Below are 17190 nucleotides of genomic sequence, written 5' to 3'. Positions count from 1 at the left end.
TGTCTTAACAGCTTTACAGTTGTCCTCTATTGAGGTTAGGGAATTGTAAAAGATATTTAAGTCAGTGGAAAACCGTCTACCATTCGGTACAGTTGACGTACTTTGCTTTATGTATATTATATTTCTCAAATAAAATAAGAATTTTAATTATATTGTCCATTTCCAATAAACCGGTATCACATTCCATAAACAAGACCATAGATCTTGCACCTTGGAAACATATATGTTTCTGGATATAACTATCATAAACGACAACACTTCTGTCATCTCTCAATAATATTTCATCTCATTCACTCCTGTCGTCATCATCTTAAAATCTGTAAATATGCACAGTGTTAGCAAACCTTAGGTTACTTGTGTAACCCTGGTTCTCTGTGACCAGTGCGATGTATCTCACTATACATCCCCAGGCGTGATAGACTTTGGAAGCACCAATTACACCACAGATCACAGTTACAATCACAGTTCATGATAAGGAGCCTATCCCCTCTCTATATATACAGCTATGAAACCCAAATCGGCATTCTAAGCGCGCACTTCCCCTGTGTTATGCGAGTAGGGAAGCTTGGTCAGATACCTTGCTCTGTTCCCAGAGAACCAGGGTTACGCAAGTGACCTAATGTTCTCTTTCAAGCAGACACTATTTAAGGCCATACAGTTGATGGGGCTCTAGCGCTTTGGATACTGTTTATAACCTTCTGCGAAAGCCCGAATGTGTTTAAATTGAACCCTTCACGGGCGTAGACACAAAGATAGACTTGTTCCAGGTGTGGGTAAAATATTTGCCAGTGCAGTGTATCTGACAGTGCAGGTCCAGCTGGACAATCTCTGCCAGCCACAGCCTCCCTGGCCAACGAGGGGCTATCAGAAGGATAGATCATTAGTTTTCTCTTACTCTGTCCAGGGTGGGAGAAATTAGACTCAGCGGTGGGAATGCATAGCAACATGTTCGGCCACAAATGTGCCAGCGCACCCACACCCAAAGGCACATTTTCATCCCTGAAAGAGAAACATACAGCGGACACTTTGCATTTGCCTGCAAGGCGAAGAGATCTACGGCAGCCCTGCCACACATCCCCAAAGTTGATTCTGGACCCCAGATTTGTGAGATGAGACATGAGCATCTCTGTGTCCCATTGAGTGAGCGCCTATCAGAAAATCGTCCAGATAAGCAGATACTCTGAGCTCATTGTGTCTCAGTGCTGATAACGCTGCCTCTCTGCACCTGCTGAACCCATGCGGAGTTAGGCTGAGCCTGAATAGAAGAATAAAAAAAAATCTGTACACTTCGCTCTGAAAGGAAAAATTGATATATTTCCAGTGTGCAGGATAGATGCTTATATGAAAGTAAGCATCCTTGAGATCACCCCTGCAGATTGTGCGAGCGAGAGCTTTGTACGCACTACTGCAACTCTTTACTTTGGAATTGACAACAAAGCATTGGCACGTCTTCAAAATACAGAATGCTGGCGAGAATGATCCAGTCAGAGTCAATTACTCCTTTTTTAAAATGGTTGCCATTTTGACAAAATTATCTAAGATCATGTTACTTGTTTATAAGGTGTCACAATTTTGCCAGTTATCTTTCTAGTATGCTGGCATTTTATAATCCATTTTGAGATAATGGCGACAGACTGTTCTCATGTCAGAACCCAACTTTGGAATGAACTCCCACTATCTGTACAGTCACTACTCAAATTTAAGGCCATGTTAAACGCACATCTTTTAAGACTTCCTGAGCATCTTCATGATGGGTGTTTGATCATGTCCTTGTCTATGTATATTTTTTTCTCTGTACTGTTATTTGTGTCTAGTTATTGTGAACCACTTTGGGCAACAGCTGCTGCAATATAAGATGAAACTCTTCAGGCAAATTAATAAAAAAAAATAAAGAGACTTCTTATTCTTAAGTATGAGATTTATTTGTTAAACAGAAAAAAACATCCCATACATCAATGGTAAAATCAACGCCATTAACTGCATGCATAGCCACATTCTTTATGGCCAGGAAGACCCCCCCTTAGTGCCAGGACATTGGCCATCAGGGTGAGTTTTTTGGCAGTTTTCAGCACACACTGCAGGCTTTGCTGTTTCGGCCCCAGGCATCACTACAGGCTCTGGATGACTCCCCTTAGGGCCAGGACATGGGGTATCAGGGTGAGTTTTTTGGCAGTTTTCAGCACACACTGCAGGCTTTGCTGGTTCAGACGCAGGCTTCACTACAGGCTCTGGAGGACTCCCCTTAGGGCCAGGACATGGGGTATCAGGGTGAGTTTTTTGGCAGTTTTCAGCACACACTGCAGGCTGTTCTGGTTCGGCCCCAAGCTGCACTGGAGGCTTTGCTGGTTCAGCCACAGGCATCAATACAGGCTCTGGAGGACCCCCCTTAGGGCCAGAACATGGGGTATCAGGGTGAGTTTGACGACAGTTTTCGGCACACACTGCAGGCTTTGCTGGTTCGGCCCCAGGCTGCACTACAGGCTCTGGAGGACTCCCCTTAGGGCCAGAACATGGGGCATCAGGGTGAGTTTGACGACAGTTTTCGGCACACACTGCAGGCTTTGCCGGTTCAGCTGCAGGCGTCACTGCATGGATTCAGATAGTCAGCTTTAGTCAGTCTGTTTTTGCAACATTCAGTCTTAGATGTACAGCACAAAAAACACAAAGCATGAACAGCAAGTTGTACTTACAGAAAGAATTGTATTTGAAGTATTATTCATCATCTATTAAATTTGTAAAGCAAACCTGTGCTTGAAACTGTGCTATCAGCTCTATACGTTTGACACGGTGAACGATAAAATAAATCCAACTGAAATCGAGAAGGCTGACTCAAACACTAATAGAACATAAATACCTGTAAATGGATCCATACACTGACGTCCACATCCATTGCTGCAGCATTTCTCATGTTTCGGACAGTCACTATCACAGGAACACAACTCAGCACAATTTCCTCCTCCAGATTTTATGCTTGGACACTGTCCTGGCTTTGCTGTGATACAGACACATGACAGAAACATACAGTAATGAGACTTTCAGCATTCAGTGATATGAAAAAAAGTGGTCAAAGATCAGAGTAGGTTTTACAAGAAAAAAACTAGTTTAGTCTTTCTACTTTATGGTTTCACTTTTAGTTCAGTTTAATTAACATTGTCCTCCAGAGGAGTCTAGATCACAAGAACATCCTCCACGGCACGACCGTCATGTTGTTGAAATAGTTTCAGTATTTATAAGTCAGGGGTTTTGCAGTGCGCATCTCAAACTTGAAAATATTCATACATTTATCTGCTTCAAATCAAGAAGAAATACCATTTATAATTAAACTGACAATTAGTTTTAAAGACACAGAGTGCCATTACAACCTACCCCACTACTGGTGAGGTGTGTTTTAGAAGCACAATGCAGAAAGACATCCATCAATGTTTTTCAAAAGTTTACTATTACAACTAATTGTACGGAACATCATATTTTGTAAGGCATTTATTTATGCATTTCTTTGGGTGGTGTACTGAAGCTGAAAGATCTTCTCACCTATGACTCCAGCATGGTTTGCGCTCAAACATGCAGACAGACACAATAAAACAACACTCAATGAGCAGTACACTCGAGCTGTCATCCTCTTGACCTGTGATCTCACAATCAACTCTACTGGAAAACACGCTGCACACAAAACTACACTATAACATGTGTTGCTGAATCCCTTAACATAAATTGCTGTCCAAAGATTTATAGATCCAAGGAAGTCTGGGTAACTCCAACCCTGATGAAACTCACCTGTGTGTAGCTTTCTAGTAGCCTAATCTTGAAGACCTTGATTAGCTTGTTCAGGTGTGTTTGATTATGTTTGGAGGAGTGGAGCACTGCGGTCACACCAGATGACATAATTAGAAGATTGACTGTTTCTATGGCAACACTATCAATGACAAAATGGTCAGGTGGTACAGCGATCACATGGTACAAGTCGGAGCTCTCAGAAAATTCCACCTTTACAAGTTGTTGTTATGAATAACCACTTACACCTAAACTCTACAGCAGTGGTTCTCAACTCCAGTCCTCGGGACCCACTGCTCTGCACATTTTGTATGTCTCCCTTATTTAAAAAGGTTACAATTACAACAATTCAAGTGTAATCTTTCTTTGTAAAAACTAAAGTATACATTTTATCATACATATTTCAAAGTTAAGGATTTGATTGATTATTTGATTACTTTATTTTTGACAAAACATACTATATTTAACATGAGCAAATATTGACAAACAAAAGCTTATTTGAGGTGGCAGATATTTTACAGTAAAAATGTATAATCTATCCAAAACTAATCAACGAAATGTTGTCTTTCATATGTCTGTAACATAGGTCTTTCATTTTTATTATAAGAAATATAAATGTTAATTTGCAGTTTAATACGTTGCTTATACAAATACATTTTATTTCAACATATTTCAGTCGATTTTTACTCAGTATAGCAATACAGTTTGCTAAAACCGAAACATTCATTCACAAACAGAAACGCCTGACTTTAACGTTGTTTTTATGAAATATTAGGGCATATAAATGTTAATTTGCAGTTTAATACGTTGCTTATACAAATACATTTTATTTCAACATATTTCAGTCGATTTTTACTCAGTATAGCAATACAGTTTGCTAAAACCGAAACATTCATTCACAAACAGAAACGCCTGACTGTAACGTTGTTTTTATGAAATATTAGGGCATATAAATGTTAATTTGCAGTTTAATACGTTGCTTATACAAATACATTTTATTTAAACATATTTCAGTCGATTTTTACTCAGTATAGCAATACAGTTTGCTAAAACCGAAACATTCATTCACAAACAGAAACGCCTGACTGTAACGTTGTTTTTATGAAATATTAGGGCATATAAATGTTAATTTGCAGTTTAATACGTTGCTTATACAAATACATTTTATTCAACATATTTCAGTCGATTTTTACTCAGTATAGCAATACAGTTTGCTAAAACCGAAACATTCATTCACAAACAGAAACGCCTGACTGTAACGTTGTTTTTATAAAATATTAGGGCATATACATGTTAATTTTCAGTTTAATACATTGCTTATACAAATAGCCTACATTTTATTTCAACATATTTCTGTCGATTTTTACTCAACTCAGTATAGCAATACAGTTTGCTAAAACATCATTCATTCACACAGGGACGCAATTTAAATTTAAACTGTCTTTTTGCGAGCTGTGATAAACAGCGCGCATCTCTGCGGCTGCCGTTCATTCATTCACAGAAACGCGATTAACTTGAGAAGGAAAAAAAACTTACTACATATTCGGATCCTCTCTACTGCAATACCCGCACTCTGATGTAGATTTTCCATTATTATTCCTCACAGCACTGCCAGATGGTGTAAACAGTAGGTTACAATGATATGATAAAACTTGTGTTTTCTCGAGCTGATATGGGGGCGTTCACAGGTTTGCTTGGATTGCCTCAGTAATTTGCGTTTGAATAGCACGCGCTCTCCGTGGGCGGAGTCATATTACATTTGAATTAGCTCTAATGAGCTCGACTGGAATCGCTCTCTTTTAATACAGATTTCACAAGATGAGAATATTTGTTTTTTATATAAATTACCTCATTTAAAAGAATAGAATTCAAGCTTCATGCCTGTGTGTCTGTATGCCTGTTTGACTGAGTATTCGCTGAGTTACAGTTCATTTTCGGACGCGTTTCAGAATGGTCTTCACTGACAGAGAGAAGGCAGAACTCGCATCACGTTTATTTTTCTTTATTTGGCAAAAAGCACAACACTTTGTTTTTATTGTGAGTATACACAAAAATAATACACATTTAACGGAATCGATTGATGTATGAAACTTGCTTGTAATATCAAAGTCCACAGAGCAAAATTAATTTCTTTTGAACTGAACTGAAAAAAGCGAGCTGGTATCGCCGGCGATACCGTCGACCCCAGGGGGTTAACCCTCTGGGGTCTAAGGTGTTTTTGGGGTCCTTGAGATGTTCTGACATGCCCTGACATTTGTGCTTTTTTCAGTTGCTTATAAACATATTAATGGAAAAAAAATTGTACACACTATTTAGCACAAACAGGGCTTCACAAATATGTGAGCAACAAGAATGTACATGTCTGCATTTTTGAGAGAATAATGTTTATGCATGGTTATTGAAAAACTAAAAACTAAAGTTTCTGAAATAAGGCCATAAAACACATTCTAAATATGTGCCAATAAGACTTTTGTCTAATGGATGTCATCACCTAGTGTTTTTTCTTCAAAATGATGTGAAAATCACCCTGCCTTATCATTCACATAACACAATACATTGATTTGAATTTTGCAAAGCACTTTCTGTTTGGAAAGGCAATATGCGGAGTGGGCGTCAACGATCCACATATTTAGTGGTTCACACCTTAGGAGACAATGGGGCCTGCATACTTAATTAGCCATTCATTCAGGTGAGTCACTGAGCCACAAGAATGCAAGAGCAACAGTTGGAAGCATCTCAATTCTTTTTTATTTTTCCACATATTGTGCTTGCAATTTGGCCTATAATATCCAAGGAAAACATGTCTAGTAATTGTGCAGTTAATTCTCATACTGTATTTTCAGTTTTGGAATATGTATCCTCTCCCCAAATTTGTCACTAATAAAACACAATAAAAATTATTTAAAGAAAAGGCTTATATTTACCTTTTAATAGTTTGTTTACATCTACCTTGTAAATATATTTTTTTATTAACACACCTGAATCAGATCTTCAGCTCGTTAAGAGAGACTCCATGAACTGAACTGAGTGTGTCAGATAAGAGAGACATACAAAATGTGCAGAGCAACGGGTCCCGAGGACTGGAGTTGAGAACCACTGCTCTACAGGAAGTGGATCTCTACTGGCATAAATCTGTGTAGAATATGAAGAGACACAGCATACACAGACACAGGGGCATGTCTAGAATTGGAAACTGAATTACAATTGCTGATTGACTTGCGATGCGGATCCAAGTAATTTTGACTAACAACAATGTTTCAAGCAACTAGGGAATAAAGCCATGCTTACATCAACGCCACTTAAAAAAATAAAAATAATATATATATATATATATATATATATATATATATATATATATATATATATATATATATATATATTGATGATGAACAGATAGAATTTAGGCTGAAACATTTTCATTCAATGGGGGAATACAGAGCCATAAAAACACTTGAATCTATAAAACAATGAAATCAAACTTTTGTATCAAAATCATACATCTAAAACATAAGTTATCTTTTTCAACAGCCTGTTTGTCTTAACAGCTTTACAGTTGTCCTCTATTGAGGTTAGGGAGTTGTAAAAGATCTTTAAGTCAGTGGAAAACCGTCTACCATTCGGTACAGTTGACGTACTTTGCTTTATGTATTTTATATTTCCCAAATAAAATACGAATTTGAATTATATTGTCCATTTCCAATAAACCAGTATCACATTCCATAAACAAGACCATAGATCTTGCACCTTGGAAACATATATGTTTCTGGATATAACTATCATAAACGGCAACACTTCTGTCATCTCTCAATAATATTTCACCTCATTCACTCCTGTCGTCATCATCTTAAAATCTGTAAATATGCACAGTGTTAGCAAACCTTAGGTTACTTGTGTAACCCTGGTTCTCTGTGACCAGTGCGATGTATCTCACTATACATCCCCAGGCGAGATAGACTTTGGAAGCACCAATTACACCACAGCTCACAGTTACAATCACAGCTCATGATAAGGAGCCTATCCCCTCTCTATATATACAGCTATGAAACCCAAATCGGCATTCTAAGCGCGCACTTCCCCTGTGTTATGCGAGTAGGGAAGCTTGGTCAGATACCTTGCTCTGTTCCCAGAGAACCGGGGTTACGCAAGTGACCTAATGTTCTCTTTCAAGCAGACGCTATTTAAGGCCATACAGTTGATGGGGCTCTAGCGCTTTGGATACTGTTTATAACCTTCTGCGGAAGCCCGAATGTGTTTAAATTTAACCCTTCACGGGCGTAGACACAAAGATAGACTTGTTCCGGGTGTGGGTAAAATATTTGCCAGTGCAGTGTATCTGACAGTGCAGGTCCAGCTGGACAATCTCTGCCAGCCACAGCCTCCCCGGCCAACGAGGGGCTATCAGAAGGATAGATCATTAGTTTTCTCTTACTCTGTCCAGGGTGGGAGAAATTAGACTCAGCGGTGGGAATGCATAGCAACATGTTCGGCCACAAATGTGCCAGCGCACCCACACCCAAAGGCACATTTTCATCCCTGAAAGAGAAACATACAGCGGACACTTTGCATTTGCCTGTAAGGCGAAGAGATCTACGGCAGCCCTGCCACACATCCCCAAAGTTGATTCTGGACCCCAGATTTGTGAGATGAGACGTGAGCATCTCTGTGTCCCATTGAGTGAGCGCCTATCAGAAAATCGTCCAGATAAGCAGATATTCTGAGCTCATTGTGTCTCAGTGGTGATAACGCTGCCTCTCTGCACCTGCTGAACCCATGCGGAGTTAGGCTGAGCCTGAATAGAAGAATAAAAAAAATCTGTGCACTTCGCTCTGAAAGGAAAAACTGATATATTTCCAGTGTGCAGGATAGATGCTTATATGAAAGTAAGCATCCTTGAGATCACCCCTGCAGATTGTGCGAGCGAGTGCTTTGTACACATTACTGCAACTCTTTACTTTGGAATTGACAAAGCATTGGCACGTCTTCAAAATACAGAATGCTGGCGAGAATGATCCAGTCAGAGTCAATTACTCCTTTTTTTAAAGTAGTGGCCATTTTGACAAAATTATCTATAAGATCATGTTACTTGTTTATAAGGTGTCACAATTTTGCCAGTTATCTTTCTAGTATGCTGGCATTTTATAATCCATCTTGAGATAATGGCGACAGACTGTTCTCATGTCAGAACCAAACTTTGGAATGAACTCCCACTATCTGTACAGTCACTACTCAAATTTAAGGCCATGTTAAACGCACATCTTTTAAGACTTCCTGAGCATCCTCATGATGGGTGTTTGATCATGTCCTTGTCTATGTATTTTTTTTTTCTCTGTACTGTTATTTGTGTCTAGTTATTGTGAACCATTTTGGGCAACAGCTGCTGCAATATAAGATGAAACTCTTCAGGCAAATTAATAAAAAAATAAAAAAATAGAGACTTATTCTTAAGTATGAGATTTATTTGTTAAACAGAAAAAAACATCCCATACATCAATGGTAAAATCAACGCCATTAACTGCATGCATAGCCACATTCTTTATGGCCAGGAAGACCCCCCCTTAGTGCCAGGACCTTGGCCATCAGGGTGAGTTTTTTGGCAGTTTTCAGCACACACTGCAGGCTTTGCTGTTTTGGCCCCAGGCATCACTACAGGCTCTGGAGGACCCCCCTTAGGGCCAGGACATTGGCCATCAGGGTGAGTTTTTTTGGCAGTTTTCAGCACACACTGCAGGCTTTGCTGTTTCGGCCCCAGGCTTCACTACAGGCTCTGGAGGACTCCCCTTAGGGCCAGGACATGGGGTATCAGGGTGAGTTTTTTGGCAGTTTTCAGCACACACTGCAGGCTTTGCTGGTTCAGACGCAGGCTTCACTACAGGCTCTGGATGACTCCCCTTAGGGCCAGGACATTGGGTATCAGGGTGAGTTTTTTGGCAATTTTCAGCACACACTGCAGGCTTTTCTGGTTCGGCCCCAAGCTGCACTGGAGGCTTTGCTGGTTCAGCCACAGGCATCAATACAGGCTCTGGAGGACCCCCTTTAGGGCCAGAACATGGGGTATCAGGGTGAGTTTGACGACAGTTTTCGGCACACACTGCAGGCTTTGCTGGTTCGGCCCCAGGCTGCACTACAGGCTCTGGAGGACCCCCCTTAGGGCCAGAACATGGGGCATCAGGGTGAGTTTGACGACAGTTTTCGGCACACACTGCAGGCTTTGCTGGTTCGGCCCCAGGCTGCACTACAGGCTCTGGAGGACCCCCCTTAGGGCCAGAACATGGGGCATCAGGGTGAGTTTGACGACAGTTTTCGGCACACACTGCAGGCTTTGCCGGTTCAGCTGCAGGCGTCACTGCATGGATTCAGATAGTCAGCTTTAGTCAGTCTGTTTTTGCAACATTCAGTCTTAGATGTACAGAAAACGCAAAGCATGAACAGCAAGTTGTACTTACAGAAAGAATTGTATTTTAAGAAGTATTCATCTATTAAATTTGTAAAGCAATCCTGTGCTTGAAACTGTGCTATCAGCTCTATACGTTTGACACGGTGAACGATAAAATAAATCCAACTGAAATCGAGAAGGCTGACTCAAACACTAATAGAACATAAATACCTGTAAATGGATCCATACACTGACGTCCACATCCATTGCTGCAGCATTTCTCATGTTTAGGACAGTCACTATCACAGGAACACAACTCAGCACAATTTCCTCCTCCAGATTTTATGCTTGGACACTGTCCTGGCTTTGCTGTGATACAGACACATGACAGAAACATACAGTAATGAGACTTTCAGCATTCAGTGATATGAAAAAAAGTGGTCAAAGATCAGAGTAGGTTTTACAAGAAAAAACTAGTTTAGTCTTTCTACTTTATGGTTTCACTTTTAGTTCAGTTTAATTAACAGTGTCCTCCAGAGGAGTCTAGATCACAAGAACATCCTCCACGGCACGACCGTCAGCTTTACCAGACGCTACAGGAGTGTTGTTGTAATAGTTTCAGTATTTATAAGTCAGGGGTTTTGCAGTGCGCATCTCAAACTTGAAAATATTCATACATTTATCTGCTTCAAATCAAGTAGAAATACAATTTATAATTAAACTGACAATTAGTTTTAAAGACACAGAGTGCCATTACAACCTACCCCACTACTGGTGAGGTGTGTTTTAGAAGCACAATGCAGAAAGACATCCATCAATGTTTTTCAAAAGTTTACTATTACAACTAATTGTACGGAACATCATATTTTGTAAGGCATTTATTTATGCATTTCTTTGGGTGGTGTACTGAAGCTGAAAGATCTTCTCACCTATGACTCCAGCATGGTTTGTGCTCAAACATGCAGACAGACACAATAAAACAACACTCAATGAGCAGTACACTCGAGCTGTCATCCTCTTGACCTGTGATCTCACAATCAACTCTACTGGAAAACATGCTACACACAAAACTACACTATAACATGTGTTGCTGAATCCCTTAACATAAATTGTTGTCCAAAGATTTATAGATCCAAGGAAGTCTGGGTAACTCCAACCCTGATGAAACTCACCTGCGTGTAGCTTTCTAGTAGCCTAATCTTGAAGACCTTGATTAGCTTGTTCAGGTGTGTTTGATTATGTTTGGAGGAGTGGAGCACTGCGGTCACACCAGGGGCCTGTACCATGATGGTAGATGAACAAACTCAGGGTTGCAGGATTAGTTTAGAGTTGACAAAACCAAACCGATGCTATCAGGCTTTATTGGTACCATGATGCAGCTCATCAACTTTCTCTGTCAACTCAGGCTTTGATACTTAAGCTATGATTACTCCACGCGCGCGTGCACATAAAAGTCAAGTCAAGTCAAGTCAAGTCAAGTTTATTTATATAGCGCTTTTCACAACATAGGTTGTATCAAAGCAGCTTCACAGTAATAAATTAAAACAATACATCAATGTTTGTTTCTAGTGGAACGTCCACGTTTGGTAATGCTGATCAATGGTATCGTTGATTGATTAATTCAATTAAATATCCCCAAATATCCCCAACTGAGCAAGCCAAAGGCAACAGTGGCAAGGAACCGAAAAACTCCATCAGGTGACCTAATGGAGAAAAAAAAACCTTGGGAGAACCCGGGCTCAGTCGGAGGCCAGTTCTCCTCTGGCGTTTATGAACTAGAGACCGGATTTAACTGTAAGATTAAAAGTATTATATAAATGCCTGGCTGAAGAGATGCGTCTTTAATCTAGTTTTAAAGATTAAAAGAGTGACGTCGACACTGAACAACCAATCGCGGGTAGTAGAGCGAGAGCGATATATTTTTTCGCGGAGGAGCAAGAGATACTCATTCAGAATTACAATTAATTTAAATATGTATTTCAAGCTCGAAACAATACGGTCTCTGCTGCCAAAGCAAGAGAAGACTGTTGGAGAAAGATTGCTGATTGTTAATGTGTAAGTTAAACAAATACGTTCTAGATTTATGTAAAATTATGTATGTATATATATGTATGTGTAGCCTATATGTGTAATATAGCCTATAGCCTATTTTTATAATATATAAAAAATGTGCATGTGTGTACTAAGAAAGATTAATATTCATTGATTTTTAGATGCAACCCCAACTCCAAATGTTCTTGGCAGCAGTTAAAGACAAAATATAGAAATATAATTCAAAGTGGTGAGTATTTAACACAACCTTTTATTACTTTTGTGAACATCACAAACACTTGTTTGCAGCAAACAGAAATAGAGTTAAATTCAGAAAACCAGAATACAGTGGCGGAGGAGTTGGCTCTGAGTAGGCAATAAGGGACGGCCGATTATGGATGGGATTACAGGTGCTGTACAATCTGACCCTGGTGCTGGCTCCTCTAAACAAGTAACACTGGGTACGTGTGCAATACATTACTACTTTAAGTTTTAAATATGGCTGACTGTATGTTCTGCAGTAGAGGGAAGTGCAGTGTCCCTGTTGAAGCCAGCACACATACACACAGTCTCCCACACAGAGGTCAGTATGCAGCAGACAGAACACCAAACATAACCTGCTTTACAACAGTTATGCTTTACATTGACCTATTTTTATTTATTAGGGTGGAGGAAATGATGAAGACACTCTGTCTGTGTGTTCTGAGACAGTTGCTGATGTGAATGCACTGGGCTTTTTATTATGGCAAACATTTGAATGTGTGGCATAAAGGGACTGGCCCTTACACATCTCTTTTATTGTAGGATTTTTCACAACCTGCCCCAGAAACTGAGGCCTCTACCTCAATGGGCTTCAGAAGAAATGTGAACAAGGTAATGCTTTAAACCCTTGACATAAATTACAGTCAGTCCTGTGTTTGTAGGAAGTCAAGGAACTTTTTGTGATTTGATGAGCCTCCAGAAAACTTGTAATGATCATGTTTGTGGTGGAATTATGTTTCAGGTGGAAACAGACTCAGTCAGGGCCCTGTACAAAAGGAGTCTTGAACTAGACTGCACACTAAAGGAGTCTTGAACTAGACTGTTCTCTAAAGGAGTCTTGAACTAGACTTCTCTAAAGGAGTCTTGAACTAGACTGTTCTCTAAAGGAGTCTTGAACTAGACTGTTAACTAGACTGTTCACTAACGGAGCTGGACTGTGAGCTGAGGAGGCTCCAAAAAATATATATAATAATAATAATAATAATAATAATAAAAATTGGAGATCAAACAGCTGGATAAAACTGATCTCAGTATGTGAACTTATTTAACCAAGTAACACTTTAGTATGAATATTTATTAATGCAATTTTCTCTTGCTCTCTTTCTCCCTTTCATCCCACAAAACCAATAAAACAGTTTGAGACCTATCTGCAGTTTCAATGTGCTTTTATTAAGTGTAATATTGTATGGTGATTGCATCTACATCTGCACCAGCTGGGTGGTCAAGTGTGATCGGGTCAGTTTCATCAGGGAGAAGCTGGTTTTGTGGTGTTTCTCGCTCCTTTCTACTGGTGGCTATATTGTGCAGAATGGCACATGCAGCCACTATCTGTGATGCCCGCTCTGGTGACTCTTAAGGGCCGAACACAGTTGAAATGTGCCTTTAGGATGCCAAAGGTCATCTCTATCTTCACTCTGGTTTTACTGAGGGCCACATTGAAGCGGTGCTGTGGCCCTGTCTGAGGGTCATGATAGGGGGTTATTGTGTAGGTTTTTCTATCTCAGTTCAAATGAACAGTTTTGTGCTGACACAACACAGACTCACAGAAAATTTGTGAGACAAGCACTGGAGCCAGGCCATTTGGTATCCAAACTTGTGATCATATGTTCATCATGAAAACCCTCTTTTATGGACATGGTCGATAAATGTCCGGGGAACACTATTAATGAAACTATTCATGTACTCCTGCAGAGCGAGGACCACCTTATGATTGGTTCGACAAACTGTGCTTTCCCCTAGCTTCTGTGGATCACCCACCGTGCAAGTATGTACCACTTGCAAAAAAACGCAACGCAATACCATTTGCGGTACAGTAAGTGCATGAATTCGATGTGTTAAATTCTTTATGTGCGGCTCAAGAAGTTCGCAAAGATAAGACATTCCTTCCGCGGAAAATCTGTATCTTTCATACAAGCAACTATCAGGAAAGGCAAGGGGATTTTGTCTGGCTAAAAACTCTTTCTCTATTCACAGCGCTATTTTAGAACGGTCTATAGTGTTAGACAAGTCTAAAATTTGCACATAGACTAGTCTAACTTGCATTAGACTTTCACAAAAATAAAGACTGACTTAATTTAGGCCAAAAAAATTAAACACCTGACCCCCAGGCTAACTTAGGTCTAAGACTCTATGTTACCTTGGCAAACAGCAGTAACAATCAGTTACATTACAAACAGCCAAAAGAAAAGGGAAAATGGCTCATAATTTAAATATTTCTTCTTGTTACTACATTCTCCGCTAAATTTCCCAAGTAAAACGTCCTTGTAACTGTTATACTCCTCCAACAAACACATATTTTCCGCTGGGGTAAACTGCACTGAGCGGTTGAATGTGCTTACTCGATTCGCAATGTTTTTTTTTGTTTTGAAAAGTGTCTTATTTTACCCAGAATGCATTGCAGTGTAGTCCTACTTAAGATAGTCAGAGTCTTAAGCGCTTTGTGCAACGGTCTGATTTAGATGTCTATCTGAAGTCTGACTATCTACTATATCTAAGCCATAGTCAAAGCCTATCTTTGAAACCGGCCCCAGATGACATAATTAGAAGATTGAGTGTTTCTATGGCAACACTATCAATGACAAAATGGTCAGGTGGTACAGCGATCACATGGTACAAGTGGGAGCTCTCAGAAAATTCCACGTTTACTAGTTGTTGTTATGAATAACCTCTTACACCTAAACTCTACAGCAAGTGGATCTCTACTGGCATAAATCTGTGTAGAATATGAAGAGACACAGCATACACAAACACAGGGGCATTCTAGAATTGGAAACTGAATTACAATTGCTGATTGACTTGCGATGCGGATCCAAATAATTTTGACTAACAACAATGTTTCAAGCAACTAGGGAATACAGCCATGCTTATATCAACGCCACTTTAAAAAAAAAAATTATATATATATATATATATATATATATATATATATTGATGATGAACAGATAGAATTTAGGCTGAAATATTTTTATTCAATGGGGGAATACAGAGCCATAAAAACACTTGAATCTATAAAACAATGAAATCAAAATTTTGTATCAATTCAACTCAATTCAATAAATTTATTGCCATGTCAACAAGTTGATAGGAATTTGTCTTGGTACAACTCTCAGACGTAAATAACCTAAAAGACAAACATCATAAGTACAAAAAACAGACAATGTTCACCAACAATACCCAGCAAACAGTAGGACATTAGACCAAAACCCCGCAGAAAAAAGACAATACCCCTCGGCAGAGAAAGTGCACGCTTTCAATAGTTGACCTATAAAAGTGGGTCATGGCAACTCGGCTGACTCTAAACTTTTTGAGCTGCTGCAGAAAGTGGAGTCGCTGGTGAGCTTTACTGATCTTAAAATTAGTGTTGAGCTCCCATCATAAAGATTCCTGCATTGTGGTCCCAAGGAACTGGAAGGAAGTGATCCTCTCCACCTCCACCCCATTAATGGAGAGTGTAGGGAGGGGACTAGGGGTCCTTCTAAAATCCACAACCAGTTCCTTGGTTTTTGAGATGTTAAGAATCAAGTTATAGCTTTCGCACCATTTCACGAGCCCCTCCACTTCTCTGCGGTAGTCAGACTCATCTCCGTTAGTAATAAGACCAACTACAGAGGTATCGTCAGCAAACTTAAACAACAAAACTGAACTGGTGTGTGATTGACAGAATTGTGTATATAGAGTACAGAAGTGGGGAAAGGATGCAGCCCTGAGGGGCGCCAGTGCTCAAAAACTTTGACTGTGAGACGTAATCACCCATTTTAACCACCTGCTTCCTATCGCATAGAAAGTTGAAAATCCATTTGCAAAGTGATGTTCTAACACCTAGCTCCTGTAAAGTGTTGATCAGCTTCACAGGAACGATGGTGTTGAACGCAGAGCTATAATCCACAAAGAGGACACGTACATATGTAGATTTTAACCCTCTGAGGTCTGGGGTGTTTTTGGGGTCCTTGAGATGTTCTGACATGCCCTGACATTTGTGCTTTTTTCAGTTGCTTATAAACATATCAATGGCAAAAAAAATTACACTCTATTTAGCACAAACAGGACTACCATGATATGTGAGCCACATGTATGTACATGTTTTCATTTTTGAGAGAATAATGTTTATGCATGGTTATTGAAAAAACTAAAAATGAAAGTTTCTGAAATAAGGCCACAAAACACATACTAAATATATGTCAATAAGACTTCGTCGCCTAGAGTTTTTTTCTTCAAAATGATGTGAAAATCATGCTGCCTAATCATTAACATAAAACGATACATTGATTTAAGTTTTGTGAAACACTTTTAGTTTGGAAAGGCAATATGCGGATGGGGCGTAAACAATCATGCATATTTAGTAGTTCACACCTGATGAGACAATGTCCCTGCATACTTAATGAGCCATTCATTCAGGTGTGTCACCTATAGCTAACTTAAATATACAAGCTTCATAAAAATGATCATTCTAGAAGAAAATTTCAGATGGCATTTAGAGGCTTTTGCATCTGAACTCTTCATATACACACACACACACACACACACACACACACACACATATATATATATATATATATATATATATATATATATATATATACATACACACATATATATATGCATACACACACACACACACACATATATATATATATATATATATATATATATATATGTGTGTGTATATATTTATACACAAATATACATTTTATTTATAATTTTTTTTTTTGTTTTTTTTTTTTTTTCACAAATTGTGCTTGCAAATTGTATAATAT

The 17190-nt window shown here is 39.3% G+C and overlaps 1 protein-coding gene and 2 long non-coding RNA genes across 3 annotated transcripts; 1 reads left to right on the top strand and 2 right to left on the bottom strand.

Annotated features, from left to right (window-relative positions):
* Positions 1-2125: 2125 nt before the first annotated feature.
* On the bottom strand, positions 2126-3674 carry LOC307170711. Its single transcript, XR_013823426.1, has 3 exons — positions 3532-3674; positions 2855-2992; positions 2126-2585 (listed from the first exon to the last, which is right to left on the bottom strand). It is a non-coding gene; the product is annotated as an uncharacterized lncRNA (long non-coding RNA).
* Positions 3675-9372: 5698 nt separating this feature from the next.
* LOC307170698 (uncharacterized protein) lies at positions 9373-11193 on the bottom strand. Its single transcript, XM_079891918.1, has 3 exons — positions 11074-11193; positions 10376-10513; positions 9373-10114 (listed from the first exon to the last, which is right to left on the bottom strand). Exons 1-3 carry the CDS (start codon positions 11156-11158, stop codon positions 9459-9461), a joined length of 879 nt encoding a protein of 292 aa, XP_079748044.1. The 5' UTR covers positions 11159-11193; the 3' UTR covers positions 9373-9458.
* Positions 11194-12672: 1479 nt separating this feature from the next.
* Positions 12673-13244, top strand: LOC307170717. Its single transcript, XR_013823435.1, has 3 exons — positions 12673-12758; positions 12980-13048; positions 13179-13244. It is a non-coding gene; the product is annotated as an uncharacterized lncRNA (long non-coding RNA).
* Positions 13245-17190: the final 3946 nt, after the last annotated feature.

This window comes from Squalius cephalus (genome assembly GCF_949319135.1).
Source record: "Squalius cephalus genome assembly, chromosome: 14".
Taxonomy (NCBI): domain Eukaryota; kingdom Metazoa; phylum Chordata; class Actinopteri; order Cypriniformes; family Leuciscidae; genus Squalius; species Squalius cephalus.
This window is presented reverse-complemented; position numbering and strand designations above follow the sequence as displayed.

Coding starts and splice junctions, on each gene's coding strand:
- LOC307170698 (XM_079891918.1), bottom strand. CDS start 11,158: ATGACAGCTCGAGTGTACTGCTCATTGAGTGTTGTTTTATTGTGTCTG. Junction 10,514..11,073: donor AAACCATGCTGGAGTCATAG/GTGAGAAGATCT, acceptor TCTGTATCACAG/CAAAGCCAGGACAGTGTCCA. Junction 10,115..10,375: donor GTGTATGGATCCATTTACAG/GTATTTATGTTC, acceptor GAATCCATGCAG/TGACGCCTGCAGCTGAACCG.